General features: G+C 38.8%; 1 protein-coding gene across 10 annotated transcripts in view; it reads right to left on the bottom strand.

Moving 5' to 3' along the window:
- The window catches only part of HNRNPC (heterogeneous nuclear ribonucleoprotein C), a 47,190-nt gene that overhangs the window by 14,227 nt on the left and 18,702 nt on the right, over positions 1–14,261 (bottom strand). For 5 of the 10 annotated variants that reach the window (XM_065871921.1, XM_065871920.1, XM_065871922.1 and 2 more), the window contains 3 exons: positions 6,789–7,066; positions 3,750–3,825; positions 3,072–3,119 (listed from right to left, as the gene is read on the bottom strand). In XM_065871921.1, coding sequence (XP_065727993.1) covers positions 3,072–3,119; positions 3,750–3,825; positions 6,789–7,029 — 365 coding nt within the window. In that variant the 5' untranslated portion in view covers positions 7,030–7,066. Of the gene's footprint in view, positions 1–3,071; positions 3,120–3,710; positions 3,826–6,788; positions 7,067–14,261 lie in introns of those variants that run through there. The other 5 variants (XM_065871916.1, XM_065871915.1, XM_065871917.1 and 2 more) reach the window with 2 other exon arrangements.

Raw genomic sequence — 14,261 nt, 5'->3', positions numbered from 1 at the left:
ACATCAGGAATGGCCTTAAGAACAAATAAAAAGACAGGCCTAATTTACATAATTTATGAGAAAGGTAATTTGCGTTTAGACTACAGAATCCATTCTGCTGTCTCCTCAGAAGACAGCATACTAAAATATAAGTGACTCAGTTAAATTTTGATATTTGATTATCCTCCAGTTTTTTTTGCGGTACGCGGGCCTCTCACTGCCGTGGCCCCTCCCGTTGCAAAGCACAGGCTCCGGATGCGCAGGCTCAGTGGCCATGGCTCACGGGCCCAGCCGCTCCGCGGCATGTGGGATCTTCCCAGACAGGAGCACGAACCCGTGTCCCCTGCATCGGCAGGCGGACTCTCAACCACTGCGCCACCAGGGAAGCCCTATCCTCCAGTTTTAAAGGTAGAGTATTTATAACCTTTAGGACTTAATCACCAATACCCACAAATACCCAAGCAAAAATACAAATCACTCTAATTCTCCTAACAAAACATCATTTATCACTTACTCCCTGATATCTAAAAAATATATATATCTCCTTAAGAAACACCCAATGCCTTCATTATTAAAGTTTCTAACAAAAGTCAGGCTAATGATGATTAAAGTGCATAATACCTTTATGAAATATTCTGGTCTCCTCTCCCACCTCTCCCATGTCAAAAAAGAGAAAAGAAAAGAAGAAAATAGCACTTGAATCTCAACTAGCCTCCAAATCTACCCCACTAGTTCACAGGGAATACAGGTGGCAGAGGAACATGCTAAACAACACAAAATACAACCTGCAAAATCTGGTCTAAAAAAATTTCCAGTCTGTGGAACACTGATGAGATTATTTTAACTATTTTAATTATAAATGGTATTGTCGCTATGTTTATAAAAGCAGTCTTTATCTTTTACTGATATACTACTTTCTTATATATGTATATTTGAATTAAAAAGTTCCATAACACAGAGTAAACAAAAAAGTTGAAGTAACTACTAAGCAGCATGTCTAGAAAACAAACACCAATCAGTCTTCATTTCACTATGAAGACTTCTGCCACATAAAGAACTCTAATTATGCTAGAGATGTTAGTTTTTGTGGAGAGGAATGGTGGGGTGTCCATGATTCCCTTCATTTTGATATTACAGGAATATTCATGCTCTAAAAAGATTGGGAATTCTTGACTGATTAAAAGCATAATAATATTTGAGGGTTATTTTATAATGCAATCTATCTTCCACGTTGCCTTTAGTCTTCATAACAACTCTATTAGTAGGCATTATTATCTCCATTTTAGGAATAAGAAAACTGAGATGACATATATGACTCTGGTCATAACCTTTTCCACTAAGTGATTAAGTCTTTGGATTCCTCAATTATTCTTTGCTCTGTATCAGCTGCCTCCCTAACATAACAATAGGTAGTAGAAATGTCAAATTTATGTCTTGAAATATTCATGTGAATTTCATGTTCTTCAGGGTATGACTAAGAACTAAAGTGACTAAGTAGACAGATTTAACCTCCATTTACATAACAGGAAGCAGAGCTTTCAGCACATCTCACAGCCAATTTCCCATCTTCTTAAGAATCTAACAGCTGATTCAGGATGTTACTAACTGTATCTTAATCTTGTGAATAAAGTATCTTCAGGATGACGTCTGAGAGAAAACTATACCATTTTCCTGAGAAGTTTTTCCATTCTTAAAATGTTCGTTTCCCCAACAGACCTCAGTATATATTTAAATGAGCTCTTTTCCAGCTACTATTTGGTTACTCCATCACTAATCAGAATTCTTTTTCTACTGGCTGAGATTAGAATGGAAGGTCAAAGACATTCCTTTTCACTGACACGCCATAATATCAAGCAATACAGAGAATAACTAAAGGTCTCTCTTGCCTCTTGAAAAACTGAAGTGAGGCCAACAGTGGTGTTGTCACCTTTTTTTTTTTTCTGCGGTACGCGGGCCTCTCACTGCTGTAGCCTCTCCCGTTGCGGAGCACAGGCTCCGGACTCGCAGGCTCAGCGGCCATGGCTCACGGGCCCAGCCGCTCCACGGCATGTGAGATCCTCCCGGACCGGGGCACGAACCTGTGTCCCCTGCATCGGCAGGCAGACTCTCAACCACTGTACCACCAGGAAAGCCCCCATGTCACCAATTTTTAAGACCAAATAGCAGTGGTAAGAAATTTGAAGCTATTTCTGCAAACATCTAAATGATTTCACTCTTCTCTGCTGTCTCTAACTCTTTTACTCAATTTTGGAATTCCTCACTTAAAAGGGCTTTTCCCAAACTTATTTAGAGTAGGATGATAAAGGGATGGTCAAAGTTTCACTGCCTCACCAAGACAACTAAAAGTAAAACTTTAGAGGACAATTCTCATGAAGGTAGAAGTGTACACTGTTAAAGTTTTCTATACACTCAAAGTCATACATAACTTATCCCTATCCACACATCTACCAATTTTCTCATGACTTTTTCAAATACGAATGCTATTCTGTAGGCACAAGAAATCATAATCATTATTCCAACCTCCCTGCCTTTTAGAACTGTATCATCACCCCCAATCTACAATACAAACACTTCAACATTAACTCCTAAAGCAATCTGTATTGTTAATTCATTATATATGCTTATTGCATCCTATTTCATATTGGTTGGTTTGCTCAAAGGAGACTATTGGATTTTTAAGGTTAGGAATCATTTTTTACAGTTTTGCTGCAATCCCTTACAATGCAAAACCAAGGGGCCAGTATGCAATAGGGAAATAATGAAGAGAACATGATACTGCTAATTTAGTCCCATTTCATCATTAGGCAAGTCAGTCCTTACTTTTATGTGGCAAACAAATTAAAACATTTTCTCTGACAATATATATAAACTGATTCTTTGAAATCAACAGAAACGTCACCTTAGCTAGTCTACCTCTGACAATTTTGGGGAAGGTTATTTTTTCATTATGTTCTGGCAGAAAGAGGGGGTTTTATTTGAAAACATGTCTGTTATTCATTACTACAAAATGGAACATTACTACACAATAGAAAAATAAAATGGTTCTCACTAGACAGCTTCTTTCTGGAATAGACAAAACATTTTAAACATACCTGTCATAATAATCCCGTTGAAAGTCATAGTCCAAGTCAAAAGAGGAGCTGAAAAATAAATACCAAAGAGGATTAATTTGGAACTGTTGATGTAAATTCACAACAGCCGATGGGAAAAAAAAAAAACCCACACTAAACCAACCCAACAAATAGATCAATAGATTAGCATGAACTAACATCCAATCATTACACAACAGATCTCTAAATTCCAATCACCTTAGGTCACTGGCCATTCAGTGGCCAAACTGCAAATTTAGGTGTAAGATTGCTAAAATGTCAACACACAACATTAACAGCTAAAATAAGAACATGGAAAAATACAACAGTAAATTAAACATTTCTTTGTCATCCTCCTTCCCTCTCTCCCTCCCCAGCTTCTTAGAAGCTAAATAACTCCTCTTGAAGGACTGTAATTTATGCTTTAAATACCAAACTACTCTTTAATAGTAAAAACCTCAGGGAATTCTAATAATTCTCTGGGAAATGGGGTAAAAGGAGGTACATTAACACAAAATTAATAAAGCATTACTTTCGCACATATAAAACATACTACAGTTAACCCTCCCCACATCCAGAAAACAGATAGAGAAGATGCCCACTGATGGACACAATGCAGTTATAAATAATAAAGTTCCGGACCTGAGTAGAGGGGACGGAGAAGGGTGTTCTGGTACTGACCCGTACATCTCCGCTGCAGATCGTTTCACACCTGCTTTTCCTCGGTTCACTTTTGGCTCTGCGGCCAGATTAATATCTGAAAAAAACAAAAACAAAAGCTTTAATGACACCTCCGTTGAGGGGCAGGGTGGGGTGGGGTGGTCCTCAAACTACAGCTTTTTAAAGTGTACATGGCCATACATATCAACAAAGGTCAAAAGATGTACCTCACCATTCCTTGTCATATAAAATAGGCTCAAGAATTTTTTACAAGGTTTGGACTTAATCTTCCATTTCTTTGTCCTCTGTTCTGTACCAACAAAGCATTCATTATGCAAAACACATTAAGTTTGTCTCTGGTACCTTCTACCCTCACCTCGCACACTTCAATGAGAAACTCTCACCATTCAGAGAGTGCTCACTCAGTTACTATCAAAGAAGAAAAGTATCAGTGACCAACAGTTGCCTTTCCAGAAATGATTCTGTGTATTTAAAATAAGCACAAATATTAGGAATGAGTAAATGACCTCAGAGATATAAATATATAGCAATTCATGAATTAATATGGTTGAAGTATGGCACCCTCAAAATTATCCCCAAAGGGGAATTTTTAATTCTCCTTACAAACAGGATAACCTGAAAAGTTGCATATAAAATACTTAAGAAATACTGTGCAAGGCTGCTCTGGTAGAACAGTGGTTAAGAATCCGCCTGCCAATGCAGGCGACACGGACGGGTTGAAGCCCTGGTCCGGGAAGATCCTACATGCCGCGGAGCAACTAAGCCCGTGCGCCACAACTACTGAGCCTGCGCTCTAAAGCCTGCACGCCACAACTACTGAAGCCTGCGCGCCTAGAGCCCGTGCTCTGCAACAAGAGAAGCCACCCAATGAAAAGCCCACGCTCCACGATGAGGAGTAGCCCCTGCTTGCCGCAACTAGAGAAAGCCCGTGCACAGCCACAAAGACCCAATGCAGCCAAAACTATAAATAAATAAATAAATTTATAAAGAAAAAAACAAACGAAACTCTATTTGGAGAAACTACTAAAAAAAATAGAGAAATACCGTGCAAACAGCGAGATGCTTAAGTAAACAACCTTTACATGCATGTATACACACAGTCCAAGAAAAGGGAAAGACGCAAAAAAAAAAATCCTAGTTTCCATATACAGCATAATTTTTAAAATACCTATGCCAGAGTACCCAGCTGCTTGCCATGCCACCCACTACCTATGAAAGAGTTCATGTTCTCCCTTGTATTTTAACAGAAGAGACCATTTGTCAAAAAACAATTAGCCAAAAGCTAGCCAGCTCTCCAAAACTCAGTTTAAATGACTAATTGAAAAACAGACATTTAAGTACACTATTTGCTAAACACCATTACATTTATGAATAATCTTCAGAGTTCTTGGCTCACTAAACATTTCTAATTTTTAATATGTAATGTTTATTAACAACCTTGCTTTTTACAGTTTTTTTGACTTTGGAATCTTAAGATTTTACAAAACTAAATATAGAATTTTTAAATCAATTTAAAAATGTAATAAAATGAAACAGAACTAAATTATATATCAGTTGATTATACAACCTTATAGAATAATTATTTCATGTGATTCTAAACTACAGTATAGTTGACTCTTGAACAACATAGGGGTTGGGGCCCTGACCCTCTGCACAGTTGAAAATCTGCATATAACTTAACAGTTGGCCCTCCTTATCCATGGTTCCGCATTGGGGGGTTCAACCAACGTTCCTGTAATACTGTAATACATATTTATTAAAAAAAAAAAAATTCCACGTATAAGTGGATCTGCGCAGTGCAAACACATGTTGTTCAATCAAAGGAAAACTGTACTAAGTCAATATCCAAAATAGAATATACAGTAATAAAATGAACCTCAAATCTAAAATAACATTTAGTAATCTTAACTTTGGTAAAAACACCGATGATTGTTTGAAACTGCGGTACAAAGCGCACGTAAAAGCATACATTTTGTTTTCTTAAAAAAGTAATGTGTCCCCTATTCTGCCCAAGATGCAACTGAAATTCAGTAACGATAAACACTCCTGGTATAACAGGTTTCTAAATAACTCCCATTAAAAGGAGCCAACAGTCTTATGAAAAAGGGACAAACTCCAGGATAGATCAAGAAATACACAGATGACCTGGAATATCTTGTGGTACCAGAAAGCAAGGAAGCAATGCAATATTAGAAGAGTAAGGTCTCAAGGACACAGGAACCAACTTGAAGGTTATCGATCCACTGGCCAAAGACAAAATATCCTGAGCTCTAAAGAATGACTTGCAATGGACTGAACATATGTAATGCGATCTAAAGTTTAGAATATAAACTGTTTATCAACAGAGCTCAGATCTCATTTCTCAAAATTTGAACATGCTAGACCACAGAGAACCCTACTGGGAGAACCAATATCTAAAACAACCTTTTATTGAGTGTAAACATACTGAACTAGAAGCTTCTCGTGAAACATCTCAATTAATCCTCTCAATTTATCTAATTTCTCTTGACAATCCCGAAGTATTATTACTCAGGTAAGAACAGATAATAAACTGAGGTCCTATTACCTTCATTTTAACAAACGAGAAAAATTAAGGCTCAGCCAAACTAGGTAGACTGCCCAACACATAATTGTGAGGCCCCAACATACAGCCCAGCAATCGAACTCTAGAATACATGACTAAGCTATACTGTCTTCACCCAGTCGACTGTGCAGTAAGACACAGCCATTTTAAGCAGCAATAGTACCTTATGAAATATCACTCCTATCTCCCCTACCTTACTCAAGACTGCCAACTAAGAGTTATCCAGTCTCTACTAATACAAAACGGCCTAATAAGTAAAATCCTCTTTAGCCTATGAAACCTATAAACCCAACATTTTTATTAGGCTAAAGTCAGTCATAACATCCAGAACACCTCAGACTGTTAAAGTTTATGCAGAGGGAGACAAAAAGAAGACATGAACAGAAAAACTCTCAGATCTGAATTATATAATCAATGATATAATCAATGAAAAATTAATTCAACCCAGACCTTACCTAAAACCTGGCCAGCAATCATTCTGCCATCCTCTCCTGCCACAGCAGCCCGGGCATTTCTCTCATTAACATACTGAACGAAGGCAAAACCCTTATGAACAGAGCAACCCACGATTTTGCCGTATTTCGAGAAGATTGCCTCCACATCAGATTTCTTGACCACAAGAGTATTGAGATTCCCAATGAATACACGGGAGTTCATGGAGCGAGGATCCGTCTTGTTGGTAACATTGCTGGCCATTGTCTTTGATGGTAAGGTGCTTCACAAAGCTGAAAAACTGCGAGAAAAAAAGGCATTCAGGTGAAAAGATGTTAAAAACAAAAGTCCTTGATAAAAACCTGTTCTACTCTTATTTTGAACCACTGTGACTACCTACTACCTTATTTTGAACCACTTTCAGTCAACTGAAAAGGATCTCATAGCAGCAAGTATATTACTATTCAGAGACTAGAGCCCCCTGAATAAATCCTTATAGAAATTCAATCTCCTCTTCTGTAGTATATTCCTGCTAGATTATCCCTTGGGGGGGGGAGGGGGGAATCCTCTTCACAGATTATTGGCAACACAATCTTCTTGGGCATTATTAATTCCAAGTGACCTCCCTGTTTTAAAGTCCTCAAGCAAATTAGAACCCCCTAAGCTCTCTACTACTGACTTCTTGTTTTTCACCTTCCCAGTCATGCTAACCTAACTATTTCTTGCCATCTATCATAACTCCACCTTCTTGCACACTGCTTTTACTAAAATGAGTCTCACTCATTCCCGCGGATACACAGAACTCCAAATTCTGCCCACAAACTCTTCTTCAGCTAGATGAATGTGGACCTAACACACTACTCTTCAAGTGTAATTAACTTTATTATACAAAAGCAATAAACAGAACCAATTCATTCACTCTGGAAATAATCTATTTCCAGGTACTTCAACTGATTTATAGTATGCCATAGATTATCAATACCATCTTTTTTACAAAATGTAATGATTCTTTCGTTTTTATGTGAAAATATAATACAAAATATAGCTGGAACATTTAATAATGCTGGATGGTGATGATGATAAAACTACCAGGTAGAACACTGCGTGAATCAAAAAAGAACCAGGAGATGGGCTTCCCTGATGGCGCAGTGGTTGACAATCCGCCTACCAATGCAGCAGACATGGGTTCGATCCCTGGTCCGGGAAGATCCCACATGCCATGGAGCAACTAAGCCCATGCGCCACAACTACTGAGCCTGCACTCTAGAGCCTGTGAGCCACAACTACTGAGCCTGCGTGCTGCGACTACTGAAGCCTGTGCGCCTAGAGTCCATGCTCCACAGCAAGAGCAACCACTGCAATGAGAAGCCCGTGCACCATGACGAAGAGTAGCCCCCCCCCCCCTCCGCCGCAACTAGGGAAAGCCCACGCGCAGCAACAAAGACCCAACGGAGCCAAAATTAAATAAATTAAAAAAAAAAGAACCAGGAGAACCAAGGAAGAGGATACAACTTTCCTCAGACCATTTCAAAACAAAAATGATCTTTATGTATGTTACAGAGGCACAATCCTGTAATTACATGGAGACTCATGATATCATTTTAAAGTGCAGATGCTTTGACATTCTTTAGCTTTTGTATCAGTCTACTGCTCCTTCCCACACCAAATTTAAAGAGTTTAAGATGGACCCGCCCTAGATTTAGAGTAACATTCTTAAGATTATTTCCCATTCATCCCTTTGAAAGGTACTGACAACAAATTAAACAAGATACCAGTGTCTAGTATCTCTTAACTTTCCAATCCTCAAGATAATCATAACAAACTAGTTTTCATGGATTATGTAAAAAGGTTTTATATATACATACATGTAAAAAAAAAAGACAGTATAACATTTATACATGACCACCACCATTCTGACCCTTAAAATACCTAGTCATTTCATAAGCATACTGATTTTAAAGCTGTAAAGCTCCTATCCTTTCTGAAATTCAAGAAACAGCCTGTCTTTACTTTGCCTTCTAAATTACACCTTTATAAACAGTTAATTTTTTGACTAAGCAGTAAAAATTTACCTCACAGTGGCCAGTGAGAATCACCAACAGCCTTTCAACTTAAGTGGGAGCACCAGAAAGTCTTAGAACACCAAGAGGAATCAAAACAGAAACCTACTAAAATAAAAGGCCTAACTGGTTTCAAATACTTCTGCTTGGCTCTTAAGGTTTGCTATTAAGTGGGGACTTAAGCCAGTTTTCAGCAAATGTTTTTCACAAACAATAAATATACCAATAGCAATTACAGGTAAAATCTCCCTTTTTAAAAAAAATTATTTATACTTCGCTCCGTTGGGTCTTCACTGCTGCGCGCGGCTTCCTCTAGCTGCGGCGAGCAGGGGCTACTCTTCCTTGTGGTGTGTGGGCTTCTCACTGCAGTGGCTTCTCTTGTTGTGGAGCACGGGCTCTAGGCACACGGGCTTCAGGAGTTACGGCACGTGGGCTCTAGAGCGCAGCCTCAGTAGTTGTGGCGCATGGGCTTAGCCGCTCCGCGGCATGTGGGATCTTCCCAGACCAGGGCTTGAACCTGTGTCCCCTGCATTGGCAGGCGGATTCTTAACCACTGCGCCACCAGGGAAGCCCCCGCCCCGGGTTTTAAAGAGAGTTAACAACCATGGGTAAAGCATGGACAGCATTTACAACAGAACTTTGTGTCAAAGCATCCATCCCAACCAAAACTCCAAAATGCATGCTGCTAAGGGCAAGCCAACAGCTAACACACACGGTATCTATCACTGTGGGAGAAGCAAAGAGAAGCAACGGCGAGCCTAAAAGACCCAGAAATTGAAGAATACCAAAATACCCAGGTAGTATTTATTGGAAAGGAAAAGGGAACCAATGTCAGGAAAAGCAGTTCCAACAGGGAGAATTTTGCCTGCTCCAATAGTGGGTGAGTACAAGGTACTGCAGCTTAACGGTCTGAAGGTGCTAGAGCAGCTGAAGTCTCTATAAAATCTCAATACCAACTCAGAAATCCCATATGCACCATTCCTTTCTCAATCCCTTTCGTCTCCCTAAAACTCCTTACAGTAAAATCACTTTCCTCCTTTTAAAATAGTTCTATTACCTAAATGTATATCCCTGCATAGTATAGTCTTACCCATTAAAACAAATTTGACGTGTTTTTTTTGTGTGTGTGGTACGTGGGCCTCTCACTGTTGTGGCCTCTCCCGTTGCGGAGCACAGGCTCCGGACGCTCAGGCTCAGCGGCCATGGCTCACAGGCCCAGCCGCTCCACGGCATGTGGGATCTTCCCGGACCGGGACACGAACCCGTGTCCCCTGCATCGGCAGGCGGACTCTCAACCACTGCGCCACCGCCAGGGAAGCCGTGATGTGTCTTTTAAGGCTCTTTTTATAAGTCCCCCTTTAACTTAAAATTTATCTGTTGAAGAATCCTGGGCATTTGTCCTGCAGTTTTTCCCAGAAGTTCATACCCTCAGTATAATTCCACATATACTTCTGTCCTTTGTATTTTCAGAAATTGGAGGCTGGGACCAAAGGCTTGATTGATCAGACTCATGTGTAACACTTCTGTAAGATTATATATAGGTGGCATTATCTTTTTGTGGTTAGTAATGCTAAAATTCTACCAGATCTCTCTAGGCATTATGGTCCCTCAAGATTCTAATATATTACTTAGAAAGAACTTGGAAAATAGTTTATCAGTTCTTGCATCTTAGTAACAGTTTGCCTGTGTCCTTTATATTTGTCAGTTTCACTGGGTATAAAAATAATTGAACAACATTTTATTTCCTTAAATATTTTATTCCATTTACTTCTGGACTGTCACAGAATCATTCCAAAGTGTAAACCTTGCTAGCAAAGTTGTATTTTTCTCAACTTGAGTAGAAACTGCAGGGTTTTTGCTTTATAGTAACTCATTAAGCTTTTTTTCTTTTTAAAGACTTAACAGAAATGGAATAGTGTATCTGAAGCTGGCTCATGGGTCACAGAAGTTTACACTTTGGAGTCACCCTCATAAGACAGGTCAATTCCTCCTAGCTTTTTAAAGATAGTATCAGTGAAGGAAGAAATGGGAGAAAACTGTTCTGACTGGGTTAAAACTCAGACCCAGAGGGTATAGTCTTAACTATATCAGATTTTAAGTGTAAAAGCAAGTTGCAGAGAAAGGGGTTAGTTTTTGCTTTTTACTTTATACAGAGCTGTAGCAATAGGTTGCACTGGGTTGGCCAAAAAGTTCGTTCGGTTTTTCGTAAGATGGTATGGAAAAACCTGAATGAACTTTTTGGCCAAGCCAACATTCTACATACATTTTTGTAAAAGATTTTAAACTCAGTATTCTAATTACCAGCAATTGCAGTCTTTAGAAAATTCAGATTACTTTAAATGACACGAAAAATTACGATAAAATGTTTAAGTTAGAAAGCAGTATATATAATTGTACAATACTTAACAGGAGGCATATATACCTACCCACATAATAATTGTGTGCTTAGGAAACATAGGGCAGAAATATTTTAAAATATTGTTCCATGGGTACTCTTGTGGTTAATCAACTGTTACCACCTGCATAGTTTTTTATATTACCCAAATTTTCTACAATGAACATGTAAGTTTTTTGTTTTCTTTTTAGGAAAACATTTTAAAAGTCAAGCACCTAACTCCTAATCAGGAAATGCATTTGAGAGAAATAAAAAAGGGCCTGTCACATTAGTAACAACAATCCAGGCTCTTTAAACATTTATTTTTTAAAAACTTTCAAATGTTTTGAGAACATCCAATGTACTAATGTACACTAACAGTCTTAACAACACTGTTACATAATGAAGTAACGTTAATTCACATGAATTAGTTTTAACTTTAACAAACTATTCTACTGTCTGCGTGAAGAATAATGTCTAGTTCATGGATCCAGAGTTTATAAATCACTTCTTCCACTTTTTGAAAATCAGATGTTTCTGCACATCATAAACACTCAGCAATTTCTGAGTACTCTGGTCACACCCTGCAAAAGTTTTCTCAGCAAAATCATTAAGATAAATTCATTCTTTTAAAAACTCAGTACTGATTACTACAGAAGAGCTAAGTAAATAAAAGTACATAGAATAAAAAATATACAGAATCAGTTTCTTTCCTAAAATTGGTTTCAAAGAGTAAAACCAAAGGGGGAAAGATTTTTGAAATGATTATGGTCCCCTGGATACTCTGCGTCCTCTTTAATTCAGTAGCAGAGATCAAGTGGATCTGGTTACCAGAAAAGCAGAATGCCACCATAGCACAGACAACAGAAAAAGATTGAGTATTTTCCTAGAGGCTATTGGGTGGCAGTACTCAAACCTCTAGCTCATGGATGCATGCGCATATGTGTGTTTGCATAATATTTTTGTTGTCATCCCAGGTTCTTACTTCCACAATTTTTATCATCAAAGGATCACTAAGACGTGAGTAGAAGTCAAAACCAGGAATGTTGAGTTACTTTTATTGCTTTATTACACCAAAGGATCTATGTGTCCATTTGACCATGTTTCATGTTGAAGCAATAAAAGCAACAAGAGATTTTAGTGGCAGCATGAAGGACAAGAATTATAGAAATGTATTTCTATTCCCACTTCTACCATCCCAGTCATATCCTAAAACAGAAAACACAAAATCTTACATCTAATTGGAATGCAAGCAAGCCTGTCAATTCTATTTCCAACTGTTCATTCTGAACCTGAGCTACTGTGCTCTCTGCCCTCTTAAGAGGCAAACCTAGCCTGGATTGTCAAACCAGTTTAAAATTTGGGAAATGTTTATAACAACTTCTCTTAAGTTCACATTAAAGAGCAAGTAAAAAAAAAAAAAAAAAAAAAGAGCAAGTAAATTCTGCTGGGAAGAAATATGACAAGGTGGGAAAGGCAGATTGTGCTGACAATCATGAGATGTTAAGTTTCAAATGGTCCAGAAATGTAGGTTATGATGGTCCTGGAATTTGCTGGGAGCTAGGCAAGAATCAATTCATAATTGGAATCAAGCTTTCAACTCCCTTGTCTTTATGTACTGGGCACTGGAAGTCCACCTTTAGTGGAAAGGGGATGGACGATAAATACTTGACAAAGCAGTGCCACTCATTCAGACTGTGTTCAGTATCATATGTAGGCATATTTCCAGGGAGGATGGAGGCAGGTGGAAACACACAACAGAAAGTAAATCAGCCACAAGATATTTCTACTGAGCTTTTCAGTCAGTCCTCTACCTGTTTGCCCTATTCAACAGGCTACTCACATTATACTTACTCATATCACATGATCCGTTGGACCAGAAAAAAAGAAATTTAAAGATGGTATCAATACAGCTTATCAAATGTCAGATATATTAACTAGAGAACAAGGGAAATAACTTACCTCGGACTAGGAAATTCAAAACCCCACCTTAGAATTTTATCACTATCCCTTAAAACCTAAAATAGCCTCTACATTCAATTTAAATTAGATGCAACTGCCATATGCCTAATATGCTATTTCCCATCTTTCTTTGAAACCTTTTAAAGAGAAAGTGTCACCAGATGGCAGCAATGAGTTGGCAAATTTTTAAGATGATGGCAATCAAGTCCAAAGACTTCCTATTTCACAGTTTTCCACAATTTCTTATCAAGCATTCCTCAGTACCTTTTGGATACTATAAATAAATATCTCTGCCTACTTAGAGCAGCATCTCCTGGTCTAAATTATTTTCCTTTAACACTCTTAAGCTCCTATTTTACCCCTTAAGGACCCTTGTCCCTGTTCCACACTACTTTCCTGTTACTCTCTTCCCCACCCCAACCCTGTTCTCTGCTTCCTATGTGTCTTTACTGCATTCATCAACTATTTCCCTCTGGCCTCTTCAGAGCGCAACAATAAACTGCCCATATGTCTGCAAAAAGTTGGCTAGTGCAGGGGCTTCCCTGGTGGCGCAGTGGTTGAGAGTCCGCCTGCCGATGCAGGGGACACGGGTTCGTGCCCCGGTCCGGGAGGATCCCACATGCCGCGGAGCGGCCGGGCCCGTGAGCCATGGCCGCTGAGCCTGTGCTTCCGGAGCCTGTGCTCCGCAACAGGAGAGGCCACAACAGTGAGAGGCCCGCGTACTGCCAAAAAACAAAAGTTGGCCAGTGTACAGTGGGCCCTTCGTATCGGCAGATTCTGCATCTGTAGATCCCAACCAATCATGGATCAAAAATATTTAGGGGAAAAAAATTCTAGAAAGTTCCAAAACGCAAAACTTGAATTTGCTGCACACCATTTACATTGTATTTCTAACTACTTACATTACATTATGGTATTATAGGTAATTATATTTAGTATTGTAAGTAATCTAGAAATTATTTAAAGTATATGAGAGGTTGTGTATAGGTTATATGCAACATTACACCATTTTATATAAGGGACTTGAGCATCCCCAGATTTTGGTATCTGTCAGGGTCCTAGAACCAATCCCCCTCAGATACCAAGGGACTATAATTTGC

The sequence above is a fragment of the Phocoena phocoena genome, chromosome 2, assembly GCF_963924675.1.
Source record: "Phocoena phocoena chromosome 2, mPhoPho1.1, whole genome shotgun sequence".
Classification (NCBI taxonomy): Eukaryota; Metazoa; Chordata; class Mammalia; order Artiodactyla; family Phocoenidae; genus Phocoena; species Phocoena phocoena.
This window is presented reverse-complemented; position numbering and strand designations above follow the sequence as displayed.